The sequence below is a fragment of the Ananas comosus genome, linkage group 22, assembly GCF_001540865.1.
Source record: "Ananas comosus cultivar F153 linkage group 22, ASM154086v1, whole genome shotgun sequence".
NCBI lineage: Eukaryota > Viridiplantae > Streptophyta > Magnoliopsida > Poales > Bromeliaceae > Ananas > Ananas comosus.
Genome location: NC_033642.1, coordinates 2,294,274 through 2,309,692, shown reverse-complemented (window position 1 = coordinate 2,309,692; position 15,419 = coordinate 2,294,274). Strand labels below are relative to the sequence as shown.

The 15,419-nt window shown below is 35.6% G+C and overlaps 3 protein-coding genes across 3 annotated transcripts; 1 reads left to right on the top strand and 2 right to left on the bottom strand.

The window, feature by feature from the left end:
• Positions 7,870 to 8,704, bottom strand: LOC109727464. The gene is made up of 2 exons (XM_020257597.1): positions 8,080 to 8,704; positions 7,870 to 7,970 (listed from the first exon to the last, which is right to left on the bottom strand). The coding sequence occupies exons 1-2, from the start codon at positions 8,653 to 8,655 to the stop codon at positions 7,887 to 7,889; spliced, it is 660 nt and encodes a 219-aa protein (XP_020113186.1). The 5' UTR covers positions 8,656 to 8,704; the 3' UTR covers positions 7,870 to 7,886.
• On the top strand, positions 10,647 to 11,658 carry LOC109727533. The gene is made up of 4 exons (XM_020257675.1): positions 10,647 to 10,895; positions 11,007 to 11,219; positions 11,348 to 11,440; positions 11,517 to 11,658. The coding sequence occupies exons 1-4, from the start codon at positions 10,878 to 10,880 to the stop codon at positions 11,616 to 11,618; spliced, it is 426 nt and encodes a 141-aa protein (XP_020113264.1). The 5' UTR covers positions 10,647 to 10,877; the 3' UTR covers positions 11,619 to 11,658.
• On the bottom strand, positions 14,497 to 15,033 carry LOC109727516 (protein FAR1-RELATED SEQUENCE 12-like). The gene has a single exon (XM_020257657.1). The coding sequence runs from the start codon at positions 15,031 to 15,033 to the stop codon at positions 14,497 to 14,499; it is 537 nt and encodes a 178-aa protein (XP_020113246.1).

The following is a 15,419-nucleotide window of genomic DNA, read 5'->3' as shown; positions in this document are numbered from 1 at the left end:
TACCACGTAGTACCTAAGTCAGATAACTCCTCTAAAGACGGTGAATCGTTCATCGCCTTTAGGAAGACGGTGACCGATTCACCGTCTTTCTAATATACCTTGATAAGGAAATGAATGCCATTGACTATTTTTAGAGAAAATACCATATTTTCGAGCAAAATGGTATGAATGAAGTGTGTATGGGAATAAATACATATAAGACTGTGATTGATTCACCGTCTTTATGAAGTCGGTGAATCATTGACTGTCTTCATTGAAGACAGTGAATCAGTCACCGTCTTTACTGCAAACTCTTTCACAGCACAAATTTTTACAAATATTCAACAACAATATTTCTTTACAAGTTTGGAGCAACAATTTTCATAACAATAAAAATTTCGCTAATAAAGTTTGAAGAACAACAAGATACAACCAATTTGGTAAGAATATCAACAAAAACACACAAAAATTTGAAAAAATATCGACTAAATAAAGAAGTACATAGTAGTACATATTATACAACATGTCCAATCAAAATCATATAAATGTCAGCCTTGAGATTTTCCTCTCCCTCGACGTTCTCAGCCACGTCAACGTGCACGCCCACGTCCACGTCTACGCCCATGATCAACATCAAGCTTAATAGGAGGTACGTCATCAAGTAGCTTAATGTCTGCCATCTGGTGGAGATTCTCAATAATGATACCCTCATACTGGAATAGCCTAGGTCTCCTATGGCACTGGTCGATCACCCTTGATAGCGGTCGATGTAGATACTGATAGGTGCTATGATGATGATAGGCCATGATGACGAGAATACATGGATCTAAACTACACACGCAACGCAGGTGGCGAAAATGACTCAAATATTGAAGGAAATGTCGAAGGGGCGTGAGTGGAAGACTGAGATCGTGACACCTGATGGCTCGATGTCAAATGAGATCGAATAGGAGATAGAGACCTTTTTGTACCTGATAACCCGATGTCGATGCATGAGCATAATCTCGACCCCCTGAATCTCTGACAATAGGTATAGTCGGTACATATTCTAGTACCATCTCAATATTCTATAATCTCTCAACCCATCTCTCGATGTGTGGAGCATGAAAGATGGCCCAATCCTCATGCAGTCGCCCCTGGGATGTTACACAATGGATGGTCTCCATATTAATCGGTATATGTTGGAGAAGACCAAACTATCGTAGGACTAAATCCCATACATGCATCTCTACAATATGAAAACAAATCAATGTAGTCCTCGATCATCAGACTTGACTATCCTGTACATAAAATGCCAGTAGTGCGGCTATAATAGTATCTGTGAACGGCCTCCATATAATTTGTGAACAAGTCGAAAGTACATATAAATAGTCAACTAGTTGTATTATTACATTTGTAGTATATTGAAGAAGATGATCGCATTAATACGTACCTAGAACTTTCTCTACTGATTTAATTCATCTCGATAAAACTCAATATCAGTTGCCCTGACATTAGCTCTAAACTGTAATCCATTTATTAGATACACATTTGTTAAAAAAGCATCAACCTATAAAGTAGATGGCACTTTGGAATGGTATAGAAGTGTCAAACCCATTTCAGTTATATGACGATGTTTTCTTTAGAAAACACCATTCTGTTTTGGTGAGTGGGGGCATAAAAGTTGTAGAATAATTTCACAATTTTCAAGGTGTGTAACAAATATTTTAGAAATAAACTCTCCACCACCATCACTTTGCAAAATTTTAATTTTGGTGTTAAATTGATTTTCTACCATTTTTTGAAATTTAAGAAAGCATAAAAAAAAACTTCAGACTTGTTATGCATAGGATAAAACCAAACAAATCTACTATAACTATCAATGAAAATTATATAAAATCGATAGCCAATAACTGAAGGAATGGGAGATGGACCCCAAACATTAGTATAAATAATTTCAAGAGGAACAAAGGCCTTTTTATTTAAATTGGAAAATGCAACTTAGTTTACTTACTAGAATAGCAACTATCATATAATAAAGATTTGGGATTGAACATACTAGAGAATTCTATTGCAATATTCTTATTTAATTGATTTACTACTTATTTTGAAGGATGGTCCAGTCGTTGATGCCAGATATTTGGAGAAGCCTGCTTTGTAGGAAGAAAAACAACTTTTGAAGAATGGCGAGAATAAAGACCATCATGATGAGAACCCTGTAGCAGAGTCATTTTGCTTTCCTTATCCTTAACAAAACAAGCAGAGGGGGTGAACTCAAGAGAACAATTATTTTCGCGAGTAAACTTGCTATCTAATAAAAGGTTCTTTTTAGGGGGCAATTGCTTATGTATCCCTAAAAAGTTCCCGACTTTCTGATTTACCCTTCTTAGAAAGCTAATATTGAAAATACCCTTTTTACGTTCCAACCTATTTCAAATATACTCTTAGAGTTAAAATTTGTTAATAAACTCTATTATCTCTATGAAATTACTATTTTGCCTTTTCAAATATACTCTTCTACCATCACTGACTTTTCTTATTTGCTCTTAAGTTAGGGGCACAAAAAATATTTTATTTTTTGGTCTTTTCAAATATACCCTTCTACCATCGCCAACATTTCTTATTTGCCCTTAAGTTAAGGGCAAAAGTGACATTTTAATTTTTTTTAACTGTGGTAGATATTTAACTCACATTTAACCCAAGTTAACTTAACGGGTGGTAACGGTAGGGGTATTTTGAATAAAGGAAGAACATATGAGGGGTATATTAGAAAGAAAAAAAAAAAAGTAGAGGTAAATGAGATATTTTCGAAGTTTGGATGGGTATATAGGCAATTATCCCTTCTTTTTAATAGATGGTAGTAGATAAATATTTTTGAGGTGCAAAGATGTAGAAGAGGTTGGAAGTTGAGAATGACTAATGTGGGTAATTTTTAATTGTCGACGATCCCCAACAAAAACAGTATCATTACCATAATAAAGTTGCAAAGATTGAAGCATACCTACAGAATTTGTGACATGAACAGTAGCCCTAGTGTCTGGATACTATGCATCATCTGTTGGATTTTGAATTTAGAGTGCTGCAAGCGCTTGATGTGGTGCACTAGGACATTGTCTTTGCTTATGAAAGGAATCATTAAAACGATGCCAACAATTAGTGCATTATGACCCCATTTATGACAAATTTGACATTGTGGGTGTGGAATGCTTGCTTCAGTCGAAGATGTCAATTGTTGTGCTTGGTTGCCGCAACCGTGATTCTTTAAGTGATGTCCTCGCATCCCATAATTTGTAGATTTGCCATGACTAAATCCTCGCTCATGTGCATGATTAGCTTTCATGATAGTATATGCAGTAGTCTTTGTCTCTGATACATCTTCATCATAGGACTTTAAAAATAATTCTTGATCCAAAAAAGTACAGCATAAATCCTTAAACTTTGGATAAGGGTCATGAGAGGTGATCATAGTGACAAGCGATGCATATTGTCGATCTAATCCTCAAAGAATCCAATAGACTTTATCATCATCAGATAGTGGTCTTTGGATTGCTTCAAGTTCATCATAAAGATTTTTAAATTGTTTAATGTAGGGAGACATAGACATGCTACCTTTCTTCAAATATTGAATTTGATGACGAAGATGAAATTCTCGATATTTGGTTTGCTGGGTAAAATTATCAGCAAGTGTATCCCAAACCTCCTTGGATGTTGTTAATCCTACCACATGTGGTAGTATATCTTTAGAAATTGTTGATCGGATCCAAGAGATTAGCAATTGATCGATCTGCTTCCATTTAATAAAATCTGAATTGAATTTTGGAGCACTATCAGTTGAGGATGGTAGAAGAATTGAAGGACATTTCATAGTCTCATCGACATAGCCAAGTATCTAATAACCAATTAGCAAAGGAAGGAAATGACTCTTCCATAGCAAATAATTCTTATCAGTATGTTTGATAGAGATTAGATTTGTTAATGTTAGAAGGGAGGCTATCAAGGAAGTGAGATTGGTCATAGTGGAAGTGTCGTGAGTTTGAGGTAGGAAGTTCATATTGTAGTGGAGGGAAATGAAAAGAATATATATATAGAGTCTGGCTACTATACTATCGATAGTACCAAGCTCATGGTATTATCGAATTTTCTGTCGTTAGATTTATCCTTTGATCATTTTCATCCGTTAGATTATACTATTCAACCAACCACCAACTCAACCCTAGGAGACCACTATCATCTTAATCGCACATCCTTTCATCCAACGGCCGAAAACTCAACAGCACCAAGCACTTGGTACTATCGATAGTATAGTAGCATATATATATATATATATATATATATATATATATATGAGTCCGGCTACTATACTATCGGTAGCACAGGGCCTCCCGTGCTACCAAGTTGTTTTCGATGATGCGGCTTTCAAATCAACGATCAGCTCCGTTAGACTTGATCTACACTATTAAAAGTATTTGAAAACTAAATTTCATAATTTTTCGATATTATTTACCTATCAAACAAATAGTCTAAAATTGAACGGCTGAAAATAAAAATCTCATAAAAAATAATGATAAAAAATTTAAATTCAAGATCAGATATACTGATCTTACTCTAAATAGTGAAAAGAATTTTTTATAAAATTTTCATCGGATTTGGATTGTTTTACACCGTTAAACTCACAAACACGCCACATCGGCCATTAAAATGGTCAATTTTGAGATCTTTTGATCAATAGTCAAATGATATCAAAAAATTATGAAATTTAGTTTCCAAATACTTTTAATAGTGTAGATTAAGTCTAACGGAGCCGATCGTCGATTTGGAAGCTGCATCATCGAAAACAACTTGGTAGCATGGGAGGCCTCGTGCTACCGATAGTATAGCAGCTGGATTCTATATATAATCCCATTGTTCCTACCAGTTTTTTAGCCTTTGGATCAACTCTTTTCATTATTTCTAACCATTGGATTAAATACTATAACCGAGTGGGGACCACTCAACCCTAGGGGGACCATTCAACTCTAACCGACTAATATCATCATGACCCTACAATTTTTCATCCAAGGGTTAAAAACTTGATAGCAAAAAAAACGTTTTACTATTAATAGTATTCCAGCCTAATTCTATATATATATATATATATATANAGCCTGGCTCTATATATATATATATACATATATATATGCATGTACATATATATATGTACATGCATGTATATATGTATATATATATATATGTACATGTACATATATATGGAGTGCAGCTACTATACTCTTATGAGTATAGTAGCTGCACTACTCATAACTTCTCCTCCATTAGATTCGCTTTGAGATGTGTGCCAGATCTGATGGAGGAGAAGGCTAACGGAGCCTTCCGTTAGTCCATCCCCATTCCCTTTCTTTTTTTTTTTCCTTTTCCCCCAATCAGACCTGCACGCTTCCTAATGCAGTCCTTCTCCCTCACCCCTCATCATCCCCATTCTCCCTCACCACTCAGATCCACCACCATCTCCCCTCCCCCCTCTTTCCCGATTGGTGCACCCCTCCCCGTGGGGCCATCTCTCCCCGTTCCCTAGGCGCGGAGTAGGCCCCCTTCTCCTCCCACGGCGCGAGTAGCTCCCCGACGGCCAACCTCCTCCCCCCTTCCTCGCCGGGTAGCCTTCTCCAGCCACGGCGCGGGTACCCCCCCTCCTCCCCCCCCCCCCCCGGCAGCCACCTCGCCCCCCCTTCCCGACACGGGTAGCCGCGGCCACCTCCCCCCCCCTCCCCGATGCGGTAGCCCCGCGGCCACCTCCTCCCCCCATTCCCGACGCAGGTAGCCTCCCTGCCCAGGCGGCCACCTCTTCCTCCTCTCACGCGACGCGGGTAGCCCACGGCAAACTCCTCCCCCTTTCCCTGGCGTGGGTAGCCCCCCTCCCCCACGCCCCGCGAGGGTGCTCCCCTACCCCCGCGCCTCCCTTCCCCCATCGCGGTTACCCCCGTACCCCGGCGACCGGCACCCCACCCCCCACCACCCCCGCGAGTTGCGGGTCCCCCTCTCCGCGGCTCCGAGTCAGGGCCCCCCCCTCCCCCGCTGCGGCGGCAACCGTGCGGGCAGCATACCGGCCGCCCCTCCCACGGCGACGAGCATGTGGGTCAGTCCCCTCCTCGGCTGCGGCACACGTGCGGGTCCCCGGCTACGGCATACGTGCGAGTCCCCCTTTGGTAATGTTTTCTTTTTTGTCGATTTTTTTTATTTGCATTTTTTTTCCATAGCAAATCTCTTTCTCATCATATTTTTATATATATGGATATGAACAGCAAGTGATCATAGTATTAGAATAATTAGACATACTAGAACAGCAAGTGAAAATAAATCCTGGGATGACAATGAAAAAATTAGAGTAATGTTTGATAGGATTAGAATAATTAGACATAGTATCAATTATATATGTGAATCTTCTTCTTAAAAATTTAGTTTGTTGTAAGTTCTTTATTTTTCTTATTGTGTAATATTAACATTGATTCAATGTATTAGCTAGTTATTAGTAAATTGATACTTTATTTTTTTTTTTCAGAATATCAATGGCATATTATCGGGGAAATCCTAAAGAAAGTGGGGTTGTTCGCTGCAAATGTAATGAAGTAGCTATGTTAAGAGTTTCACGTCAGCCACGTTCTGAAGGGATGCAATTTTACGGCTGTCCAAAATATCGAAACGATAAGGAGAATTATTGTAACTTTTTCCAATGGGTAGATAAGAATGAAGTAAAAGATAGAGAACTGTCTGGATCAGGGAGTTCTATTTCTTCAAAGATGAGAAAAGCATGGCCTTCGATGATGAAAGTTCGCACAAAAAATATGAAAATGATTGGCCAGTTCCACATATAGACTATTTAGAAGCGAATATAGCTGATCAAATACAAGCCTTAAAAGATCGCGACAATGAACTTTTAGATAGAATTAAGGAAGTGAGAGCTGATATTGAAAACAAATTTTCATATTTGTTGGGCTTATTATATTTCTATGTATTATTTTTATTATTATTGCAGTCTGTATGATAATGAAAGACATATGATAAGGAGAGGTCACGATGGAATGTAATGGAATGTACTTTTCTAACAATCATGTATGTTAACTGGATAAGAATTAATGCAATTATGTAAGTTAAAGATGTGCTATATGGTTAATTGTTTGGTGTTAATGCAATCATGTATGTCTATTGATGTTATGTCTATATGTATGTCTATTGATGCTTATCATCATGTTTATTCTAATAGATGCGCAAATCATTCGAAATGACACTATTGAAGTTTTATTTTCAGTTCTGTTTCCTAACCATTTTCGATAAGACATGGCAAATAAACAATTGGCAGTCACCGTGTCCAGATTTGGGCCACTCATGTCTGAGATTATTTTTGTTTTGAATCTTTAAAAGTACCAATTATTAAGATAGAAAAGAATATTACAATTGCAACTTTGAAAGTCTCAACTACTTTCTCTCAAAAAAAAAAAAGAATGCCTTAACTACAAAAAATAAAACAACATTAACCTATATCCAAAATGAAGTTGGACAGTAGTCCTTACACTTCTGCATGTATTGGTAAATACATGAATAACAAAACATTAACAACAAGAATAATAAGAACAACAACATAAAGAAGAACAACAACATGAACAACAACAGTCTCAACATGAACATGAAGAAGAACAACAACAGTCTGAACATGAACATGAATAAGAACAACAACATGAACAACAACAGTCTCAACATGAACATGAAGAAGAACAACAACATGAACAACAACAGTCTCAACATGAGCATGAAGAAGAACAACAGCATGAACAACAACAGTCTCAACAACAACAACAACAGTCTCAACAACAACAACATTAGTCTTAACAACAACAACAACATTAAACTCAATGATAATAACATTAGCCACTCATGCAATTCTATGTGGAGAAACTCGAATCGCCGTCAACTGATCCATCGCTACTGGTAGAATTGCCGTCATTCAAGGCCTCATGTATAGGCTCCTGAAATAAAATTTCACTATTAGAATTTTAGAATGACATCTAATAATAAATCATCAAAAATTTCACCAAGTGATGTAATAAGAAATCAATAACAATAATATAATTTTACCTCTTTGCAAGTTCTAATATTATGACCTTTCCTTTTGCACTTTGCACAAGTCCGTGATTTTTTGGCTTTCTCCGCATGTAGCTTGATTCTTTGATGCCTCCTTTTACTTTTACATTGAGATTGTGGTGGATCCTTAACCACTTGACCTTCAAAACCCATATTAGCCACTTGACCTTCTAAACCAACTTTTATATAACTTGATTGTGAGATAATTATGCTATGATGTTCAAGACCTTTGTTATTCGGCAATGATTCTACAATTTCAAGTTCTTTGTTAAGCGAAGCAAGTTTGCTAATGATCAATTCCATATCTTCTTTGGCCACTTCATATGCCTTCAAGTTTTTCGTACCTTCATTGATGAATTTTCGATACATTAAACTAAGTGATTCATGCCATTGTGCTCTACCACTTGATGCATCAACAATTGCTACATTTTCAGTTTTGTCGCTTGGCATACCACATTTTTCTTCTTTTGTCCATATTTTCATTATATAGCTTTGAGGAATGTGATGGATACCAACAAAATACATCACTGTAAGAGCACGAGCACATAAGATACTAGTATAATTGAACATCTTACAGTTGCAAGACACTTTCTCGTCATCTTCATGTATGGATACCACATATGAACACTACAAGAAAGTAGGTCTATAACGACCAATATTTAACGACGGGCGCAATAAGTGGTCGCTAAAAGCAACCAAATTATAATAATTTTTAATATTGCTATTTGGTAACCAATATTTAGCGACAAAATATTTATTCCGTCGTTATTAGTATATTGATCCGTCGTTAATTAAAAAGATATTTCAGCAGGCCTGAAATTTTTAGCGATGAAATATTTTTTTCTTCGTTGTTAATAAACCGATTGAGATTTTTAGCGATGAAATATTTTTTTCGCCGTTGTTAATAGACCGACAGAAATTTTTAGCGATGAAATATTTTTTTCATCGTTGTTCATAAATGGATTTGTCAAAATATTTTTGGCGGGAGCATGAAAATTTCAACAATATATGATATTTATTTTAGTTTGAAAAAAGCCTTAATAGGCAAGAACCAATAGAATCTTATCTAATTAATTAAGTCAATTTTCTACAACACCTGAACCCAATTGTTGTCGCACGCCCCCTAATTAATTAAGCCCTTTACAACACCGGAACCCCAATTGTTGCCGCCCCTAATTAATTAGCCCTAGGCTCTTCCTCTTCCAAGAGTGCCCGATCGCACGAACCTCCCATCACCACCTGCTCGCATGAACCTTCAATCGCCGCCGACTTCCTGCTCTCGCTGTGGCCACCATTCCTCCTCACCTCTCGCACGCCGCGCGCGGGACTCACGCTTGGAATTGCCACCTGCCTCAAACCCCTGACTTGTCGCCGCTCTCTCGCTCAGTGTCGCAGCCGACGTCGCCCCAAAACTGCACGACGTCAACGCCGCCGTCACCCCGAAACTCACTGACTTTTCACTGCCGCTTTCGCCACGAGATCTCACCGACTTCGCCGGCTCCCTCGCCCCCACAAGATTGCCGAGATATATTGTGGTTGGTTTCATTCTTACTTCAATATTTATTTTGTTATAAAATTTATTTTTGTCTTTACTGGACTCTTAAAGGGGGAAATGTGAAGTGGACAGAAAATTAGTACATAAAAATTAAATAATCTTTTGAGGAAGATAGTTGGGATGATAATTTTTATGTAATTTCTTAAATAATCTTTTGTCCCTAGCTAGTACATAAAAATTAAAATATATCTAAAGTACTGACTCTACTTATCACATGTACAGTGAAATAAATTTAACAATGAGACAAAAAAGATACATAACTTTCAAAAGGGACCCATGCAATAAGTCATTGATCCCTTTTGCTATTGGAACCATGTGGAAAAGACATACATTGTTGTGATGCTTGTTGCAATCATAAAAGAATCAATTAGGTAAAATGGTCAGAAGTTGTGCTTGTCGTTGATAAACCTTACTGTAAAGGCATATTTTTTAGTATTCTTCAAATCTGTTGTTAATCTATGCCGAGAGTCTAATATATGTGAGAATTTTGGAAACTTGAACCCAATATGCTGCATTATTGTTTGAAAATTTATTATTGTGATAGCTTACGATTTTTTATGAGCTTTAAATATTAGTATGATTATGCCTTGATCTGTGACTCCTTAGGATTGTTGCTATTAACTCAATAGAGGAGATATATTTAGGCCATTTAGGTGTATTGTTTATATCTTTTGGGTCATTTTCTATTTATGGTTCAATTATACAATGCTTCCTTTCATATTTCACAATTTCTACAGTCGCATTCCTCTGTTATTTTTTAAGAAACTATAGAATGGCAATATTTGTTAGTTGATATCCATTGCACTATTTTTAGTAAATTTTATATATAAGTTGCAACTTTGTTGAGAGATCTATATAATATCTGAATAAAATTATTTGTTAGTTGATACAAATGACTTGTAGAAGCAACCATAAAGTTTTTGTATTTCATTCTTTTCTGTAGTTAGAAAATATTTTATGTAGTGTGTATACTTGAGTACTTTTATAACTATTTGATAATTTTTTAGATTCTGCAGCTACTCAAAAAAAAAGAAAAGGGCGAGGTAAAAATAAATGTAAGAAAGTTGCAAAGTTAAAAAGTGGTGAGAAGTTGGAAGTAACTTTCTACAACAATCGTGCTACTGGAACGAATCATAAGACATTTTCAAGACACTTAGGCATGATTGTGCGTGATCGCAATATTTGCCCACTACGTATTCATTCATGAAAAGAAATTGGGGAATCAGAGAAGAACCACATGTGGGCAGCAGTGCTGGTAAAATATTATACCTTAACTCTTTATGTTTACTACTTAAATTTATTATTATTATTTTCTAATATTATATCAATTATATATAAATTTATGGACAACGATTTTTCTTCGTAGGACAAGTTTCAGAATAAGGATATGGAGACTTATCAAGATGTAACTTTAGAACATATGAATGAACTATGGAACAAATGGAGAGGAGACTTGCATCGTAAATTTATAAAGCCGTGCGAGAATATGCAGGAGGCCCTAAAGATTGTTCCAGAAGGTGTACACCGAGAGGATTGGGAGTGGCTGGTTAAAGAGCATTTTTTTAGTGAAAAATTTCTAGTATGTTATTTTGTTTCGTAAGAGCTATTAGTTCCATTTTTAGTATGTTGTCTTTTTCACAATATTGGTTTTACACTTTATAATATTGTTTTAAAATTTAGCAATTGTGTTCTATTTGATAAATGCAGGCGGCAAGTAAGAGAAACTCAGAAAATAGAGCCAAACTATCAATGCCCCATCGTACTGGTAGTAAGCCATTCCGACAAATTATTTATAAAAAGGTAATGTAAATTGACATAATAAGCTTTTAGCATTTTGTTGTAGTCATTAATTGATATAAACCAATGTTTTGTGTAGGGAGGCAAAGATGGTAATCCACCAAGCTTAGCGACAATTTTTTTTGAGACTCGAAAAAAAGTGGACAACTTGAAGGAGATAATACAAACAAGAAATATGTAAGTCTTTGCACTTACTTTTGTTATAATTGATTCTATTTGTGCATTCTTATATAACTAATTTTGTATATTAAATTTTATTTTGAAGAATCACTACAAGAAAAACCATGTTTAAGGGCCACCAAAAGGGCCAGCAAAAGTAGTGCAAAATGCCGGCAAAGATCAATGCTGGCAGTTTGTAAATGGCCTCGAAAGTAACTGTCGGCAAAAGAAAAGAGCCGGCAAAACAATCTTTTAATGGCAGTTTGAAGTGCCAAAAAATACTATTTATCATGGCAATTTAAATGCCAGCAAATAATACATTGGCGGCTCTTTCAATTACCAGCAAATAGATATTTGGCGGCAATCTTAGCTACTATCAAAAGATTATTTGATGGCAGCTAATATTACCGGTAGAAATATTTTTTCAGACATTCTAAAGTGCCAGCAAATAGTAATTTCCGACAGTTTGAAAAATCATAAAATTTTTTTATTTTATTAATTATTCACCAATAAAAGTAAAAAAAAATGTTGCAATTTTTCCTTTCAGCATGTAGAAGTCATTTAATAAAAGTTCATCAATTTTACACATTGATGCAAGCAGGTTGACATATGATCATAACAGCTATATATGCCGACCAAATTCCATAAAAAATAAAGCATTATACATCATAATCCATAAGCTAAATACTTTAAAATTAAGTTCATAGTTTGAGTCATACAACCAAAATGACCACCAAAAAAACAAACAAACAAGCTATCCATAACTCAAATAGTTTGAGTCATACAACCAAAATGACCACCAAAAAAACAAACAAACAAGCTATCCATAACTCAAAAAAAAAAAAAAAAAGAAATTACTTGAAGCCTCACAAATCAGCAAACTGGAACTATCCAATATAGTAGTCATTGAAAAATGCTTTGGAATCAATTCGTCAACATGTTGTTTGCTATGGAGGTGTGTGAAGCCGACTGATTGTGAAAACCTTCTTACTTTTCTAGAGTCTGAACTTAATGCCAAACTCTGTGTAAATCTCAGAAGGAAAATCAGACCTTAGGAGTTGTATGGTGGAATGGAGCGGAACTACTAAAAATTAAGGAATGCTCCTCCAGCAACATCATAATATTTCTCCTCACCTTCTCCACTGAAGGTTTGTTTTTAAATATTTCTCTTAGACTTTAATAAACTTGATAGTCTTTATATATGCATCTTTACATAATTATCTTTTATATACTTCATTTCATAGACTTAGTTAAAGTTCCTCTGTCTTTCACAGTAATCATAGTTATAAGATTTTAATTGACATTCATATATGATTATTCTCGTTGATTAGTCTAATACATACCTTATCTTATTGTAGAGGTAATTGATGGTGATAAGTTGAAGGATTGAAAATCTGATCCAACGTTGATTAGGCGTGCCGTCAAGTATTTTATCATTTTGGGTCTTCGTTTGGAAAACACAAAACTCTCAACAACTTTTTCTATTTAATTTTCATATTTTGGAACTTTGATGCGTTTAAAATGTTGCTTAGTTTGTTGTATGATTAGATGTAATCGGATGGATGACAATTCAATACTTTGTTAGTTTCATTTTTGAAAACTATGGATGATGAAATATATGAGTCTTAATTTATCTCTCAATTAGTTTGGAATTGTGCTATTTCATATTTTTCACCCCTCCGCAAGATGAGTTAATATATTGCGCTTCTGCTCTTTATGTATGTACTGGATATTATATATTACTATATATATTATATATATATATATTATATATATATATATATAAATAATAACAATATTTTCAATAAAGCATTCATACCTTCGCTTCGTTGAGAAGTAGACATATTAGCGAAAAATGTATTTCGAAAATAAACAGGGGTCCATTGACTGCGGCTCTTCCATTGCACACGAAAATAGTTATTATCATGCAAATTATACTTTTGAAGCATAGATTCCCACCCACTTTAAAATTCTTCAATAGTCAAGCTATCATTTATGCATGAATGCAACTCATCTTTAAAACCTATCTTCGAAGAATATAATACTCCTAAGTGCTCTCGTGCTTTTCTCATTATGTGCCACTGACAACATCTATGAATTGTATTCGGAAAAATTTGTTCAATCGCTTTTTGCATGGCAGGGTCTTGATCTGTAATAATTGCTCCTGGATGCCGATCACACATTGCTTTCAACCAAGTTTTAAATAGCCAACAAAAAGTATTAGCAGTCTCATCTCTAAGCAAGGCACAACCAAAAAAAGTATATTGTTTGTGATGATTAACTCCAATAAATGGTGCAAATGGCATACTATATTTGTTAGTCATATATGTTGTGTCAAAAGTCACCACATCCGAAAAGTATTGGTATGCCATTCTCGACCTCCCGTCAATCCAAAATAAATTTCGTGTTGTGTGCTCCTCGTCCACATCTATAGCATAAAAAAATGATAGATCCGATAGTTGAAGCTCTCGAAAATAGTTTAGAACACTTGCAACATCAATGCCGTTGAGACTTCTATTCTTTTCGACGATTGTATTAATCAAGTCCTTTCTTGTAAAATGGATATTTTGCATTCCTCCCTCTCGTGCCGTCATAAAAGACATTATTTGAGATGTGGAAATATTTTGTTTGCTTAACATATTTATTACTTCCTTTTACTCATTGGTAATGGAGCGGTGTGATCGAAAATAACGTGTTTTAGAAGGGGCTTACAATCAATTCATGGTTGTGATCCTTGTGAAATGTAATAACTTATAACGACCCAGCCCACTAGCAATAATAACTCGTTGGGCCCAGTCAACAGCCCAAAATGCTTAAGCCCAGTTATTATTACTAGTGTCTAAGTCTCTTATAAACCCAATGACAACCCCATTCTCATCCGATGTGGGACTATTGGGGTGTCACATAACTATCCATTTTCCATCCTCGATCATTCTTAATCTCATAAGTGCCTTACAACCTGTTCGCTGATTTGGGAACTCCTTCTGAGGAGTTCTATTTGTTTCAGAAACTATTTCTGTTTCTTTCTTTTGAGTTGGAGGTTTTGCATGTCCTTCTTTTGAGCATGTGTATGTGATTGATGTAACCAAACCATCAAGCCTCTTTGCTTTATAGTGGGTCGCATTTCTTATGCTAAATTCTGTCTTGAAGGCATATACATTATAGAACCTCTTTACTTCATCAATAGAAGAAAATACCTGATCAACATATGGCTCATCATTTCCTATTTCTATTTGACCTACTTGTTGATTTAAATTTTCTTCATTTAGTTGATCAATTGGCTCATTCTCAGAGGTAAGATCACTTGCTTCACTAGTATTTAAAATCATTAAAGATGAACTCCTAATTACACCATCGTCAACTTCGAAACTTGATGAAGCCACTCGAGAGCGACCATTCCCATCACAAGTAGGATTATTAGAACTTGTAATATCCATCCGTAATAGATCTATGAAACAAATAGATAAATAAAAATGAAATTCAAGAACTTACAGCAAACTAAATTTTTAAGAAGAAGATTCACATATATAATGGATACTATGTCTAATTATTCTAATTCTATCAAACATTACTCTAATTTTTTCATTGTCATCCCAGGATTTATTTTCACTTGCTGTTCTAATATGTCTAATTATTCTAATACTATGATTACTTGCTGTTCATATCCATATATATAAAAATATGATGAGAAAGAGATTTGCTATGAAAAAAAAATGCAAATAAAAAAAATTGACAAAAAAGAAAACATTACCAAAGAGGGACTCGCACGTTCGCCGTAGCCGGGGACCCGCACGTGTGCCGCAGCCGAGGAGGGGACTGACCC